The sequence below is a fragment of the Narcine bancroftii genome, chromosome 5 (genome assembly GCF_036971445.1).
Source record: "Narcine bancroftii isolate sNarBan1 chromosome 5, sNarBan1.hap1, whole genome shotgun sequence".
In the NCBI taxonomy this organism is placed as follows: Eukaryota; Metazoa; Chordata; class Chondrichthyes; order Torpediniformes; family Narcinidae; genus Narcine; species Narcine bancroftii.
This window is the reverse complement of record NC_091473.1, coordinates 62,588,337-62,602,914: the sequence shown is the minus strand read 5'-3', so window position 1 is coordinate 62,602,914 and position 14,578 is coordinate 62,588,337. Positions and strand designations below refer to the sequence as shown.

General features: G+C 36.6%; 1 protein-coding gene across 5 annotated transcripts in view; it reads left to right on the top strand.

Annotated features, from left to right (window-relative positions):
- Positions 1 to 14,578, top strand: part of cep350 (centrosomal protein 350) — a 237,025-nt gene that overhangs the window by 169,379 nt on the left and 53,068 nt on the right. For 4 of the 5 annotated variants that reach the window (XM_069937585.1, XM_069937586.1, XM_069937581.1 and 1 more), the window contains exons 23-28: positions 1,606 to 1,778; positions 3,218 to 3,414; positions 4,630 to 4,817; positions 5,206 to 5,293; positions 6,713 to 6,859; positions 12,932 to 13,107. In XM_069937585.1, coding sequence (XP_069793686.1) covers positions 1,606 to 1,778; positions 3,218 to 3,414; positions 4,630 to 4,817; positions 5,206 to 5,293; positions 6,713 to 6,859; positions 12,932 to 13,107 — 969 coding nt within the window. The remainder of the gene's footprint in view (positions 1 to 1,605; positions 1,779 to 3,217; positions 3,415 to 4,629; positions 4,818 to 5,205; positions 5,294 to 6,712; positions 6,860 to 12,931; positions 13,108 to 14,578) is intronic. The other variant, XM_069937584.1, reaches the window with a different exon arrangement.

Below are 14,578 nucleotides of genomic sequence, written 5' to 3'. Positions count from 1 at the left end.
ACCTAACCTACTTTTTTTTTAAATAACCAAAAAAAATCAAAAAACAAAGATAAGACTATATCTCATCAGAAAGACCAAGTACATCTAATCACATTAAAAATATTTACTTCAAATGAAAATAAGACCTAAAAGGTCACCATGTATCTTCAAATTTCATTGATAAATCAAATGCGTGATATCTAATTTTTTCCCAAACTTAAACAGGACATAATATGAGAAAACCATTGAAACACTATTGGAGGTCTAGAGTTTTTCTATTTGAATAAGATGGCTCTTTTAGCCAACAGTGTAGAGAAGGCCACAACCTGTTGTGCAGGTACAGAAAAACTCCCTCTGTCTGGTTCAATAACCCCAAAAAAAGCAGTTATTGGATGGGGTCATAGCTCCACCCAAAATACAATTAAAAATAATTATAAATTTCTTTCCAATAGATTTCTAAGGATGGATAAGACCAAGACGTATGTGTCAATGTAGCAATATCAGATTTGCATCTGTCACAAGTGAGTTAGTATTAGAAAAGATACAAGCCATCATATCTTTGGACATGTGAACGTAATACACCACTTTGAATTGGATTAACAAATGTCGGGAACATATTGAAGATGTATTCACCAGTTTAAGAATCTTGTCCCATAGATCGGGGTCTTGCACATTCCAATTCCCAAGCCTTATTAATCTTTTTGTGAAGTGTGGACGTAATTTCAATAATCTATTATATTTAATTTCAATTAATCCTTTCTGAGAAGGATTCAATAGAAAAATATCAACTAAATCTGGTAGAAAAACAAATGGAAAATCTGGTAATATGGTATTTAAAACCCTAACTGTAAAAAAAATTAATATTTGCTAAGTCATATTTTACTTGCCAGCTGTTCAAAAAAATTAAACAACCTTCCTTAAATAAATATGGAAAATCAAAGGTATTATTTCTTATAAAGATTGATCAATTATTGATAGTCAAAAAAACTAATTGAGAGAGATAGCACTAGATAAAACAAAGTTTTTTAAATGGGAAAAAAATTCCTAAATTAGAACCATATTCACAATATATGTTTGAGTATTGGATTAGATGTATCCTTTTGATCTTGGAAAAGCTAAATGGAAGAGAGGTGCCCAATAAAGAGGCCACTGAATACTGATGTATAGATTTCAATTCTGAATCTGTCCATAATGGACAATCTAATTTGTCAGAATAAAAAATCCAAAAACTTAGGTAACAAATATTAACAGCCCAGTAATAAAATCAAAAATTAGGTTGGGCCATACCTCCATCTTTTTTTCATTTTTTTTGGTAAATGAAATGTACTAATTCTAGAATTTGTAAACTTTTGAGTCAATATTATTAAAAAACGACTGGGATGAAAACTAGAATCACTTGAAATAGATATAAAAACTTAGGTAATATTTTAACTAGTAATACAACCTATTAAAGACACTCTCACATACTTGGATAGAAGAGGAAATTTGAGTTTATATAAATTGTTTAAAATTTTAACCCCTAAGTATGTGGTGCATGGCTAGTTTAAAGCATAAAAATCCGCATGGACCTGTCAGGTTGAATTCTGTTTCATTGTCTTAAGTATTTTTTTAATCCATGTTGACCAGTAGCGATGGCAGCAGTCGACAAGATGATACTTCCTTGCCCTCCTCTGAGAAAGGCGTGGAGAGTAGGACATCCCACTGTGAGAAGGAAGAGAGCTCTGTTGAAGAGGAGATCCACACAGCAGCTGATGACTCTGTGCATAGTGAAAGTATGCCCTCATTGCCTGATGATAAAGGTGAGTTCATGATCACATGACCATTTTTCTTCTTTCTCTCCACTCGTCACAGTAAAATATTGCAGTGAGAGAATACTACTTTTGTTAAATGGTCAGAATAAATTATGTATTATGGCAGTGTTTATGTTTTCATGCTCCCAAAAGTTCAACTGCTATTGGTCAGATTCTAATTGTCTGCACTGGTACTGTTATTTTGGATTCTGTAAGCCAGCTGTCCACAAATATGCTGTTAAATCAGGATGACTCTTGCAGATTTCTTTCAACGTTTGGTTCTGTGCTGGGCTAAGAAAACAAAGTAGAAATGACAATTACACAACTGTGTAATTCCATTCTGTGAGCTCCAATGGTTAGAGTAGATTCGAACTTGTCTTTGCATATTGTGGTAATGTGTCTTATTAACATTATCATGTCAGGAAAGCATGTTGGGGAAATAAATAATTAACTGTAGCGGTAGCTACACTTCTACTGAAAGAGCACACAACCAGCCGGGTTGAGCTCAGTGAGCAGAAAACTGGTTTATTGCTGGCTGACGGGCTAGACTTGTACTCCTAGCCAGGACCTGGCTGAGAACCATGCTGGGGGGCGCCGACATCACTCAGGTGTCACGTGGTCCCCTAGCGCGGGCTTTTGAGCCGGGTGCTGAGAAGAAGGGGAAACCCCCAACGGCGCCATTTTGGCCAGCTGCCCCGCTACGTGGATTACAAGCAGGGCCGGTTCACCTGCCTAGTGGCATGCTGCCACACAACCTTTGTACAGTTGCTCTTTCACTTGGTTAACCGTTTTTATCTCTGAAAATGCAGGCACATTGTCTGCAATTTTAAACAAAATTAATTTAGTGATACAGCACAGTAACAGGCCCTCTGATCTACAAGCCAAATACACCCATGTGACCAATTAACCCACCAACCTTGAATGTCTTTGAAACATGGGAGCATCCAGAGGAAACCCACACAATGTCCAAACTCCTTACAGTCAGCAATTGATTTGAACCTAGAGTGCTAGTGCTGAATACATTGTGCTAACTACTAGGCTAACCCTGCCACCTTGTGCAAAAGTAAAATGTAATGAATTTACCCAATCTAGTGTGGTAATTCTGTATTATTAATCAAATACTGATTATGCAGTTTCATACTTTGCATTCCCTAAGAATGGAGCTGTCCCTTCCACCAATGTTCAACAATTTCATGACTCCATATCTCCCCTTATTTTGTTTTATTATTAATTATTTTGCAGAAGCTTAAAATATGATGTGAGCAAGACATTTTAACCATCTTGGACTCGATTATATTCTAATAAAATCCAAGTTGTACAGAAGTTTACACAACTTGGATCAGAAGTACAACCCTTAATCAATCCTTCCACTTTGAAAGCTTAATTTAAAATCCAAAGTAATCTGTCTTTTCCCTTCCCCAATTGTAAACTGAATGTTCTGTTTCCAGATTCTGCTTCCATTGCCACTGAGTACTCATTGAAGTTCGATGAATCAATGACAGAAGATGAGATTGAAGAGAAATCCTTTCGCTCCTTATTGCCATCTGAGAGCCACCGCCGCTTTAACATGGAGCAGAAACGCAACCGACAGGATGATTCGGATGAGGAAACTGCCAGGGATCAGTCAGCCTTGACAGCTGTCAAAGTAGGTTTATGTAATGGAGGATTGATAGCATTGGTTGGCATTTTTTCCCTTGAATGCCAGTGATCTAAATAGGGTGTCTAAGATATTAAATGAAGAGAAACTGATTCCTGAGCATCTTGATTCTAATTTCAATTCCTCCATAACAGTAAACACTTCACACTAAAAGGAATGGGCATTTCAGACTCTGCTATAGAGTTATTGAGGCTGGAGTGGAGAAAATCAGTTGACAATGGGAAATCTTGCATTTTTGTTTTATTATGGAATTAACAGACTTGCTTCTTAAAATAGAAATCAATTCAAATGTTTTTGAGTGATGGACTAAAAATTGCAGCATAAAGATTAAACAGAAAATTTACCTCTTTAATACTACAGGACATGCAGTCACAGAATCTCATTTTTCCACTGGGGTGAGAGGGAAGAATTACAGGAAAAGCTGTTAATTTTTCTATTTAAATCAATTTATTGAACAGGTGCTATTTTCTTTCTACCCTCTTTCTGTCCTGACCTTACTTATAATATAATCATTTTTGAACTTTTAATGGTCAATGCCTTGATAACTGATGAATCCCAGTGTAATTTACTATCTTCACTGTACACTACTGAGAGGAAGATTAACAATAAGTAAAATATCATTCCAGAATTCTTAAAATCCAAAGATTTGGGTAGGGAGATTTGTTTGGCCATTGAGGAAGCTTCGCTTCACCTTGAAATAAAAGCAAGTTGATGGTGGTCCTGGAAATTGGAAATAAAACACAAAATGCATGGAGTACTCAGCAATTCTGAAAATATCTATTGAAAACAGTACAGAACATTTCATATTAATGACTTCTTATTGAGAGTCACATCTTAGCCTTAAATATGAACTTTCTTTTCTCTCATATACCACTCAAGAATAAACTAGTGACTTCCTCACTAGATTGTTAATTTACTTGTTACAAGTAATCTGTCAGCCAGTAGTTTGGTTCCTAACATTATTTGGGATGTGCCTTTTAGTATTTCATAGGAGATGTTGAACATTTTGACTTGCTAAACCTAAAGAGCAGCCAGGTATTTTATTAGTTCATATTTATAGCATGTGTTATTCGTCTATATTCATTATTACAGTGGCTGTGTTGATTATTCTGTTGCCTTGGTTCATAATTCATGTTTATTTGAACTAGGTCTATTGTACAACTCTCTTCAATTGATCCAGTATTTATCTCTTTGTCTGTCCAGCATGATTTAAACATGCCCTTTTCTGGGGGCCAGGACAGTTTCTCCAAGTTCACAATGGAGATGGTGAGACAGTACATGAAAGAGGAAGAGATGCGTGCCCAGCACCAAGTGTCTCTCCTCAAGTTGAGAGAACGAGCCTTGAAGGAAAAGACAAAAGCTGAGCTAGCGTGGCTGGAACATCAGAAGAAGTGAGTAGCTGACTGTAAATTGACTTCAGTCCTTTCAACAGGGATGTATAAAGTGAAGGTACAATTAATTCATTGTTGTTTGATAACATAATGTAATGCGCCAGTGCAGTGCTCAGATGCATTGAAATTGTGCAGCTACACAAGAATTCAAATCTCTCAAAAATTGCACATAATTTATTTCTTTCCAAGTTCAGAATACTCAAAATTTAGTGTCCTCAGTCCCAGTCATTTGGTTTTTTTTATTGCAAATTGAGTGATAGAACACTGGTTTGTTCTGGACATCCTGTTGGTTCAACTTTCTGAAAAATGAATTGTACATCAACTGCTTCATCCATTGGAGGAGAGATTGATTTTACAATGTCACTTTAACATGCCATATTTCAACTAGGCGGCTGAGAGACAAAGGGGAAGATGACAGGATGCCACCAATCCGTAAACGACAACGTGGGCTACTTCTCAAGCTGCAGCAGGAGCAGGTAATGTGCATTGGAAACCAAAGAACCAAATATCCTTCCAGTAACTGGACATACATCATCAATCTACCCTGTTTCTTTGTTGGTTGCTGGACTCTATATTTTGAAGTTGAAAAATATCCTGTTTTCTTCATGGACCAATTGCAAGTTTTAGTTGTCACAGGATAGAACAAGTGACTTATTCAGGTCTTTATTTAAACCCACCTAAATAAGTTGAATGTACTATACCGAAAATGGTGGTCATTGGAAAAGATTAGTACTTTGGCAACAAAGTGAGCATAGCGGTTAGCACAGAGCTTTTACAGTGCTAACGACCCAGGTTTGAATTAGCACTGTCTGAAAGGAGTTTGTATATTCTCGTCATGTCTCTGTGGGTTTTCTCCAGGTGCTCCAGTTTCTTCCCACCTTACAAAAATGTACAGGGGTTTTGGGTTCATTGGTGTATTTGGGGGTGCAAACTTTAGACTGGAAGGGCCTGTTACCGTGCTGGACATCTTAAAAAAAAATTGGCTCAAGATCTCCACATGTGAATTTGCTTGAAAACAGATATGGGATCTTGATTTGGCTATGTAAGGATTAAAATTATCCCTCACATAGATTAGTCACAGTTACCTGCTACTTATTCCTTCATGTACTATTTTGTATCTGGTAATCCAAACAACACTTTATTTAAGCCCGGCGAACAGTATTCCCACTGCCTACTCATTCTTGTGACTTTTTAAAAGCACATTCATAATAATGGCTGATTGTTTTGTGTGGTTTACTTGCAAATAATATTTCTATATACTTCAACCTTTTTCACCCTTTTTCAATTCCTCTTTTGCCATTAAAACCAAGCTATTGTACTGTGCTTGTTAAGTGCTTCCTTCTGCAACTTTACAGTCCAAAATTAACTCCTTCTGGATTTGCTCAATATTATACTCGCAAGTCAACTCAGCATGGGAGTTGTAAGACAACACTTGGGAGTGGAAACTCTGTCCAGTTTGGCTCCATTCATTAGTGCCAGACTGAGAAAATTTAAGACCTCAATGATGCAGCAGAGATAGATTAACCCACTTGAGATCAGGAAGGAAAAACTAGGGGCAAATAGGCAAATTTGGCAGCATCTGTGTGAGAAAAGTTAAGGCTCGAAGACCTAAGCTTTTTAAATTAGTACCAGAGGCAATTTTCTAATAATTGGCAAAACCTACATCTTGAGCATGCTATTATAAAAGATGCATAATTCTGCACTGTTTCTTTAATGAAGCATTGTGTTGTGAACTGAGTAGCTTGTAACTCCATAGGCTATGGAGTTGTGTAGCCTGACTTTGTAGCACCTTTGAACTACAGTTCAACATACCAATGTTTACATTCATTCTTCCTTTCCCTTTGCTTTTGCCATTTCTTCTCTGATGTACTGAAGATTTGTCCCTTGTGCTCTAGGCTGAAATCAAACGTTTGCAAGAAGCCAACAGGGCTGCCCGCAAGGAAAGACAGCTGATCCTGAAGCAGCAGGAGGAGATTCAGCGTTTGCGCCAGACCACTTTCAAAATACAGGAGAAACTTAAATCGGCTGGAGAGGGCAAGCTGGTCAGTAACCTATTTGTACTTGTGCCAAACTCCATTCATTGCATTTACCACCAAGTCTACTCAGCAAACAAAGAAGTACATTGGCCAAAGGTATTGAACAGGTTGATATTTGTACAAGTTTTTTATTTGCCAAAAAAATGTATCCTCCACTAGAATTATAATAGATGAAAAGTTTAATATTGCATTGGGTGGGGGAGGGGAGTAAGTAGGTATCAGCTTTTTTAAAAAAAAAATTATTTTTCACACTGTGAACCATATTAACCAAAATACACACAAACATTTCCCTCTTGAATATACACAGTGTCATTTTCTCCCCTTTTCCCCCCTCCCTTCCCTCCCTCCTTCCCACCCCCCCCTCCCTAACCACTAAATGTTCAACATATACATTACAATAAACCCATTAAACAATGTCATCTCACAATCTACAGTTCCCAAATTTGTTCGAATACTGTGACTTTATTTTTTAAATGTTATTTTTTCCAATGGAATACATTTATTCATTTCTATGTACCATTGCTGTATTCTCAGGCTCTCTTCTGATTTCCAGGTTGACATTATACATTTTTTTGCTACAGCTAAGGCTATCATAATAAATCTTTTTTGTGCTTCATCCAGTTTGAGGCCTAATTCTTCTTATATTACTTAGAAGAAAGATCTCTGGATTTTTTGGTATGTTGCTTTTTGTGATTTTATTTAATACCTGATTTAGATCTTCCCAAAACTTTTTCCACTTTTTCACATGCCCAAATTGCATGTACTGTTGTTCCCGTTTCCTTCTTACAGCGAAAACATCTATCTGATACTGTTGGGTCCCATTTATTTAACTTTTGGGGCGTGATATATAGCCTGTGTAACCAATTATATTGTATCATGCGTAACCTCATGTTTATTGTATTTCTCATAGTTCCGGAGCATAGCTTTTCCCATTTTTCATTTTTTATCTTTGTTTAGATCTTGTTCCCACTTTTGTTTACAGCTTATTTCATCGTTCTCTTTCTCTTGCAGCTTGACGTACATGTTCGTTATAAATCTTTTAATTATCATTGTATCTGTAATCACATATTCAAAGCTGTTCCCTTCTGGTAACCTCAGCCTGCTTCCAAATTTGTCCTTCAAGTAGGTTTTCAGTTGGTGGTATGCAAACATTGTACCATGAGTTATACCATAGTTGCACTTCATTTGTTCAAAAGATAATAAATTATTTCCCGAAAAACAATTTTCTATTCTTTTGATCCCTTTTCTCTCCTATTCTCTAAAGGAAAGGTGTCTATTGTGAAAGGGATTAGTTGATTTTGCGTCAATAATAATTTTGGTAATTGGTAATTTGTTTTTTCCTTTCTACGTGAATCTTCCAAATGTTGAGCAGATGGTGCAGTACTGGTGAACTTCTATATTGCACCAATTTTTCATCCCACTTATACCTTCTCCCCTACTTGATCTAGCTCTAATCTGGTCCAATCTGGTTTTTCCCTTGTTTGATAAAAATCTGATAGGTATCTTAATTGTGCTGCTCTATAATAATAATTCTTAAAGTTTGGTAGCTGTAAGTCCCCTTGTTTGTACCATTCTGTTAATTTATCTAGTGCTATCCTCGGTATTCCCCCCTTTCCATAAGAATTTCCTTATTATTTTCTGTAGCTCCTTGAAGAATTGAAGAATTTCTCTGTTAGGTGAATTGGTAACAATTGAAATAGGTATTGTATCCTTGGGAAGATATTCATTTTAATGCAATTTACCCTTCCTATCAGTGTTAGTGGTAAATCTTTCCAATGTTCTAAGTCATCTTGTAATTTCTTCATTAATGGCTAATAATTTAATTTGTATAGATGACCTAGATTATTATCTAGTCTAATACCTCGGTATCGGATTGCTTATGTTTGCCTTTTAAATGGTGATTCTTTTCTAAACTTTGTGAAATCTGCATTATTCATTGGCATTGCTTCACTTCTATTTGCATTGATCTTGTACCCCGATATTTCTCCATATTCCTTCAATTTCATGTAATTCTTTTATTGATATTTCCGGTTCTGTTGAATATACTACGATGTCATCTGCAAATAGACTGATTTTATATTCCTTCTCTTTTATTTTTATCCCTTTTATTTTATTTTCTGTTCTTATCAGTTCTGCCAATGGTTCTATTGCTAAAGCAAACAGTGAGGGAGATAGTGGACATCCCTGCCTAGTTGACCTACTTAATTTAAATTGGTTTGATATATATCCATTTACTGTCACCTTCGCCTTTGGACCTTATATAATGCTTTAATCCAATTAATATATTTCTCTGGTATGTTGAACCTCTGTAATACTTTGAATAAATAATTCCATTCTACCCTGTCAAAGGCTTTCTCTGCGTCTAAAACAACAGCCACTGTTGGTGTCTTATTTGTTTGTACTGCATGTATTAAGTTAATGAACTCACAGACATTGTCTGTTCGTCTTTTCTTAATAAATCCAGTTTGATCTAGTTTTACTATTTTTGGTACACAGTCGGCAAATCTGTTTGCTAATAATTTAGCTATTATCTTATAATCTGAGTTAAGTAGAGATATTGGTCTATATGATGCTGGTGTTAGTGGATCTTTCCCCATCTTTGGTATTACTGTAATTATTGCTGTTTTACATGAATCTGGCATGTTTTGTGTTTCTTCTATCTGGTTCATTACTTCCAGGACAGTAGGAATTAGTAACTCTTTAAATGTTTTATAGATTTCTTTTGGGAGTCTGTCCTCCCCAGGAGTTTTATTGTTCGGTAGCTTTTTTAATATATCTTGTATTTCCTATATTTCAAATGGTTTTATCAATTTGTTTTGCTCCTCTTGCAATTTCGGTAGTTCAATTTTAGCTAGAAACTCACCTATTTTGTCTTCTTTCCCTTCGTTCTCAGTTCAGTATAATTGCTCGTAGAATTCCTTAAAGTTTTCATTGATCTCTGTTGGGTTATATGTGATTTGTTTGTCCTTTTTCCTTGATGCCAATACCATTCTTTTAGCTTGTTCTGTTTTAAGCTGCCAAGCCATTATTTTGTGCATTTTTTTTCCTAGCTCGTAATACTTCTGCTTTATTTTCATTATGTTCTTCTCCACCTTGTACGTTTGTAGTGTTTTCGTATTTTATATTTTTGTCCACCAATTCTCTTCTTTTTGTTGTATCTTCCCTTTTTGCTAGTTCTTTTTCTGTACTTACTATTTCCCTTTCCAGCTGTTCTATTGTAGTCCTTTTTCATCTTAGTCACATAACTTATTATCTGCCCTCTGATGAAGGCTTTCATTGCATCCCATAATATAAATTTGTCTTTCACTGATTCTGTATTTATTTCAAAGTACATTTTAATTTGGCGCTCAATAATTTCTCTAAAATCCTGTCTTTTAAGTAGCATGGTGTTTAATTTCCATCTGTATGTTCTTGGTGGGATGTCCTCCAGTTCTATTGCTAATAACAGGGGTGAGTGATCTGATAATAATCTAGCTTTATATTCCGTTTTCCTAACTCTCCCTTGGATATGGGCTGACAACAGGAACAGGTCAATCCTTGAGTATGTTTTATGTCTACTTGAATAATATGAGTATTCTTTCTCCTTTGGGTGTTGTCTCCTCCATATATCCAAAAGTTGCATTTTCTGCATCGATTTAAACATAAATTTGGCTACTTTGTTCTTTCTGCTAGTCTTTTGTCCAGTTTTATCTATCTTTGAATCCAAATTAAGGTTAAAGTCCCCTCCTATCAATATATTCCTCTGCGTATCTACAATCTTGCATAATAAAAAATATCTTTCATAAACTTTTGATCCTCTTCATTAGGTGTATAATATATATATATATATATATATATATATATATATTGACCAAATTCCAGAGTTCTGAATATATCTGACATTTTAACATTATGTATCTCCCTGCTGGATCTATTATTTCTTCCTCTATTTTGATTGGTACATTTTTATTGATTAATATAGCTATACCTCTGGCTTATGAGTTATATGATGCTGCCGTTACGTGCCTTACCCAGTCTCTCCTTAATTTCTTGTGTTCCACTTCAGTTAGATGCATTTCCTGCTCGAATGCTACATCTATTTTTTCTTTTTTCAGTAAATTTAATAGGCTCTTCCTTTTGATTTGTTTATGTATTCCGTTAATATTTATAGTCATATAGTTCAACATGGCCATTTCATACTTTGTTTAAATCTCATTTCCACTTCCTCACCACCACTTTTAGTAGGTATCAGCTTATTGAAGAATGCCATTTTCACCCCACCAATAATTTTCCTGAAGAGATAACAGTCACATGCAATCTTAAATAAGTAAACAACCGTAGTCATTGTTTATGTCGGAGAGAACATTTTGAATTATGGTGCAATGGTTCTCAACCTTTTTCTTTCCACTCACATACCACTTTAAGTAATCCCTCTGCCATTGGTGCTCTGTGATTAGTAAGGGATTGCTAATATGTGAGTGGGAAGGGAAGGGTGAGAACCACTGCTCCTAGACTCAATTGTTACTGAAATATTTTGCTTGATAAAAAATTTTCATTAGCCCATTTCCTTTGGAGTTATGAAACCGTGCACATAAATAGTCAATTAAGTACGATTAAAACAGTGGTTTTCAAACTTTTTTTCCACCCACATATCTCCTTAAGCAATCCCTTACTAATCAGTACCAATGGCATAGGGAATACTTAAAGTGGTATGTGAGTAGAAAGAAAGTTGAGAACCATTGGAGTAAGCAGTTCATAAAAAGGCAAAAACAATAATTTATTAACTGTTAATCAAAATTAAATAGAACTATATTCGGTTTAGAGCAAACAAACAGGACAACTAGCAGTATTGCTTTGCTTGCATGAATTTCCACCCATTTAACCTCAAGTATAACCCTGTATTCAGTGTGCTGGCAGGGGTAGTGATAGAAGCAGATTCAATAGTAGTATTTAAAAATCTTCTAGATAGAAATATGAATATGAAGAGAGTGGAGGGATATCTATCATGTGCATATAACAGAGTTTTAGTTTAACTTCTCATCCTATTCAACACAGATATGTGACCTGAAGGGCCTCTTTCTCTGCTGTACTTTAAGTTCTTTAATGTAAAAAATAAGGAAACAGGGTACATAATATGCCATTTAACCCTCATTTTGTTTTATTGAACTATGTCTCATTTTAATTTAGCCACCTTGACGTTATATTTTCTAATGTTATAAATCTCCTTTCAGATTTTAACATTTCAGAAGGATTTTTGGGTTTGGTTGAAGCTTTAACTGGCTCCCTCTCTATTGTTACCACCGTTATCCAGATATTTCCAGCATTTTGTTTTTATTATTTGCAGAAAATAAGAGCATGAAAATTAGGGGCAGGAGTCAATCACATGCTTTTCCCCTACCCACCCACCCATACCCCCACAATAAGCATTTTTTGATATTCAATAAAGAAACACAAGAGCTGCAGATCCTGGAATCTTGAGCAAACAAAGAGAACCTGGGGAGACTCAGCAGGTCAGGCAACATTTGTAGAAAGAAATGCTCAGTCATTGATTTGGGTCAGGGGCCCCTGCTCATACTAGGTAGGAAGTGGAAACATCAAGCATAAAAGGGTTGTGGGTGGTGGGACTGGTGAGGAAGGTGCCTAGCCATAAGATTCTGGAGAAAAAGTATGAGAAGGGGTGGTTGGAATTGAGAGAAAAGTACAGGATGCTGATAAAATACATAGAAAATGGAAGCAGATGGGGGTAGGGAGTTCCCTGAAATTGGAAAATTCAATGCTCGTGCCATTGGATGTTAGGTTACTCAAGTGGAATACCCCATACTCATCTAATTCCAGGTTGAGGCAAAGTGCAAACACACATTCCTTCTTTTGTCTTTCCCTCCAACAATTTGCTTTTGCTCCAGATTCCTGCATGAGCCACTGTCTTGTGTCTTCAAGATTCATTCGTGTTTTTCACTTGGGGTCCAAAGAGTAATTCAATGGGATAAAATCATTCATAACATGCTGGAAATGAATCGTGCTGAACCTCATTAAATTCGGGTCAAAGTTTTCCCACACTCAAACCAGGTGTCAACAAATGTTCTTTTCTTTTTGGTTTAGGAGCTGCGAAGCGCAGAACAAGTTGAGGAAGTGAATGTGTCTAAAGTGAGCCATGCTTCCAGCCCCTTGCAGACTGATCTAGAGTCACGGAGTCCTTCCCCCATTTCTATTTCGGGCAGCGAGACCAGCAGCATCATGCAAAAACTAAAGAAGATGCGCACCCACATGGATGAAAAGTAAACCAATACTTGTTTGTCTAATGGGGCTTTTATATTGACCACATTGGTAAAAATCTAACTTCCTCTATCTAGCCTGTTTATGGGAGGAGGCTGATGCAGGATTTGCTGGATGGAGAGGGATAGTGATATTGCCAAAGTATGAAATTCAGGGCCAACTATGTCATATGCAACTGGACATATCTTAGTCCCAAATAACCCATGGAAATAGATTAAATACTCAGAGTGAAATGTGCTAAACTTGATTCTTAGTTTGGAAATTCTGTTTTAAATGTTGCTCTCAAACTTGAACTTCCTGTCCAGTTGAATAATGCAGTTTCACCACAGGTATGCTTGCACTCCATTCTTTGATTTTTTTTAAATCCTGAGGACTTGATTGTCTGAACAAATATTAGGAATCTACCACCTGGGCTAAACATTGAAGAGCCCTACTCAAATCAGTCCAAGATAGCCCTGCTATTTTTTTTTCTCTACTATATGTCACCATCTTAAAGCTATTTTTGCACTCTTCCAATAATGAGTTAGAGGAACTCATTTACTTTTCTTGGCAAAAGGCGGTTTCCCTCCCACCGCCTCATACTTCTTGGTTTCTTCACACATTCAGTCCTACTCCATAAGATATTGGGCCGTTCGGCCCTTCAAGTCCATTTGGCCCTTCAAGTCCATTCTGCTATTCCATTATGAGCTGATCCATTCTACTTAGCACCACTCCCCTGCCTTCTCCCCATAACCTTTGCTATCCAGATTATTCAGGTACCTATCATTCTCCGCCTGTGTTAGCAAATACCAGAGATTCACTACTCTCTGGCTGAAGAAATTCCTCTACATCTCTGTTTTAAATAGGCACCCTTCAGTTCTGAAGTTGTGCCCTCTTGTCCTTGATTCCCTTACCTTGGGAAACAACTTTGCCACATCGATTAAAAGTACTTCTGAGGTTCACTCTCATTCTTTTGGACTCTTAGGCTCTAAGGAATACAGTCCAAGAGCCATCAAACATTCCTCGTATGCTGATCTCTTCATTCCAGGAATCATTCTTGTGAGTCTTCTCTGAACCCTCTCTCATGCCAGCACTTCCTTTCTTGAATAAGGAACTCAAAACTGTACCCCATACTCCAAGTGAGAAAATGGAAGCCTCCCCAGTGCCTCATAAAGCCTCAACATCACATTCCTGCTCTTGTATCCTGTTCCTCTAGATATGAATGCCAACATTGCATTTGGCTTCTTCACCACCTACTCAACTTGGATGTCAACCTTTAGGGTATTCTGCATGAGGATTCCCAAGTCCCTTTGCACCTCCGGATTTTGAATTTTTTCCCCATCCAAATAATAGTCTTTTATTCTTTCTACCAAAGTGCATGACTGTACACTTTCCAACATTGTTTTTAATTTACCACTACTTTGCCCATTCTTCTAATCTAGCTGGTCTCTCTGCGGCTTCTCCGTTTCCTCATCACTACCTGCCCTTCCACCT